The following is a 2,247-nucleotide window of genomic DNA, read 5'->3' as shown; positions in this document are numbered from 1 at the left end:
TTCTCTAGTCCGAATGACATCCCAATGTCAGTGCTGTAGATCCTGGTGGTGTGGATCAGTGAGTCAATGTCTCGCTCGCTCAAGCTCCCAGGCCTCTGGTAGAGGACCCGAGAAGGGAATATTTTTTTAATATATATATTAGATATAAATAAATAAATAAATATATAAATAAAAGAGAATAATTATATTTCAATCATTGAAATGTGACTAATATGTCAAATTCCATGTTTTGGTCTGACTTGTGAAGACCTGTAAAACATTATTTCCTTTGTTAGCTAACAAAGAAAACCACAACAGAGTTCAGGAGATTAAACAGTTCAGGAACTTAAACAGTTCAGGAACTGAAATATTTCGGGAGCTGTGTGTCCCTAACTTCAGATAAAGGTGATGGACACACGGCAGCGGAACATCCCAGTGAAACAAACCTCAGAAATGTGTCTGCTGAGAGCAGCCCGTTGCTCGTTACGTCATGCGCCTCAGACTGATCTACGATAAGTGGTGACTCAGTCTTGGGCCAGATGTGTCTGTCCAAAGGATTAAAGGTTTATGAGGATTAAAACTGTCCATCCAAAGCCATCCAACCTCCTGCCCTCCAGCACAATGAAGACCAACCATTTAAGACAAGTCAAACGTCCCCTCCTGACCTGAGGAGAGGTGAACCCCACGTAAGGGTGGCGTTTGTTTTGGCCCGGGGCATTTAAGGAGACGGAGTTTAATAACCAGATTTGTGATTTTATTTCTCAGAAACCAAGCTCGATGTTGAAATCCAGATTATCTGATTGAATAACTGTGATACAGCCGGTGAAATCAAAGCAAAACAAATTTAATCTCATTATACTTCTGTTGATGTAATATCCCCGGTGCAGTTTAACCATGACTTGAGATTTTTATTTAAAGGGTATGTTGTCTAACCTGGGAAAGTTATATAGTTTCACTTAATGGCTTTACCTCATTTGAGTGGTAATAAACTGGATCTGGAATTACAAAATTAAAAGTTGGTTTATAATTTCCATTTAAAGATAAAAAGAAATCTCCAAGGTCTGAGGTAAATGTAGTTTCCAATGCACATAAAAGTGGTAAAACAGTGACATCTAGTGGCTGCTTTAGAGAAATGCAGCTTATTTTCAGTCAGCTGGAAATAATGAGGTGGCGCATGTATAAAAAATAAAACTTGCTGTTTTGGAGAGCTTTTATATTTGCTGAAGCTCTGATATAAACCCTCAAAGCGGATTTATTAGTAACCAACAAATAAATCTAAGTTTAGTTGTCGAGAAGGACGAACAAGTTGAAAAACAACAAATAAATAAACCCAAACGTTTTAGATAAGCATTTCTAACTGTGGTATAAATATTTACTTTTGATTTAAAGATAATTATCTAAAAATGTATTTTACTAGTTTGTTAGAGTCAAATTTAATCGACTAAAATGCTTAAAAACTAAATTGTATTTTAGTCAAATGAAGCTGAAACTTACAACTTATATATAATTTAACTTGTATATAATAAACTAATCAGACTGATGGGGGGGAAAAAACAAACAATTATAGAAATTAAAGATTCAAATGGAAATAATTTATGACAGAGTAGAAATGTTGACATATTTGAAACTTCAGGGTTTAAAATCAAATCTTTTGAACAAGGCATCAGTTTTCGGACTGATTTTATTCATACAAAAACATCTGGAGGTGACCGACAGTGCGAAAACCACAGGACTTATTTACAAGTGTGTTATCTACAAAAAAGAACTTGAAATTTGGTTTTCCGTCCAAGACAGAAGAGAAAATTTAAGAACAGGCCAGAAGTGCTGGAATTTAAACCGGGTGACATCAGGACTTGGACCAGCTGCTGAATTTTTCCTCACAGAGAGAAAAACAGCCGACGGCTCTTCTTTCAAAGCCGACAAACCAGAAGAGTCCTTCAGTCACATGGGATGCATCCAGTCTTCAGTTCCTCTCTTTTTACTGTGATGAAGACGACTTAGGAAGCCTCTTCGTCGATCTTCGGGGCCAGGTAGTACTTGATGTGTCCCATATCAGCGATCTTGTACTCGACCACTGAGGAGAGAGGAAGAAAGTCACATTTGAACCAAGGAAGAAACACTTACTGATGCGATTAATCACAGTAAAGGTGATTAACTGCCGAGTTGGGTATATTTACTCAATTACATTTATTTGAGAAACTTAAAAAAAAATAAAAATTTTTTATATATAAATATACACACACACACATATATATATATATATATATA

At 36.1% G+C, this 2,247-nt stretch overlaps 2 protein-coding genes across 2 annotated transcripts in view; both read right to left on the bottom strand.

Annotated features, from left to right (window-relative positions):
- The window catches only part of LOC103145867 (lymphocyte antigen 6 family member D), a 670,619-nt gene that overhangs the window by 434,085 nt on the left and 234,287 nt on the right, over nt 1–2,247 (bottom strand). The window lies entirely within an intron of this gene.
- pcna (proliferating cell nuclear antigen) overlaps nt 1,643–2,247 on the bottom strand; it is a 3,914-nt gene continuing 3,309 nt past the window's right edge. The window contains exon 6 of the mRNA XM_007563488.2: nt 1,643–2,053. Coding sequence (XP_007563550.1) covers nt 1,977–2,053 — 77 coding nt within the window. The 3' untranslated portion in view covers nt 1,643–1,976. The remainder of the gene's footprint in view (nt 2,054–2,247) is intronic.

Source organism: Poecilia formosa, unplaced genomic scaffold (genome assembly GCF_000485575.1).
Source record: "Poecilia formosa unplaced genomic scaffold, Poecilia_formosa-5.1.2 Scaffold148, whole genome shotgun sequence".
In the NCBI taxonomy this organism is placed as follows: Eukaryota; Metazoa; Chordata; class Actinopteri; order Cyprinodontiformes; family Poeciliidae; genus Poecilia; species Poecilia formosa.
The sequence above is the reverse complement of the archived record's forward strand: the minus strand, read 5'-3'. Positions and strand labels throughout refer to the sequence as shown.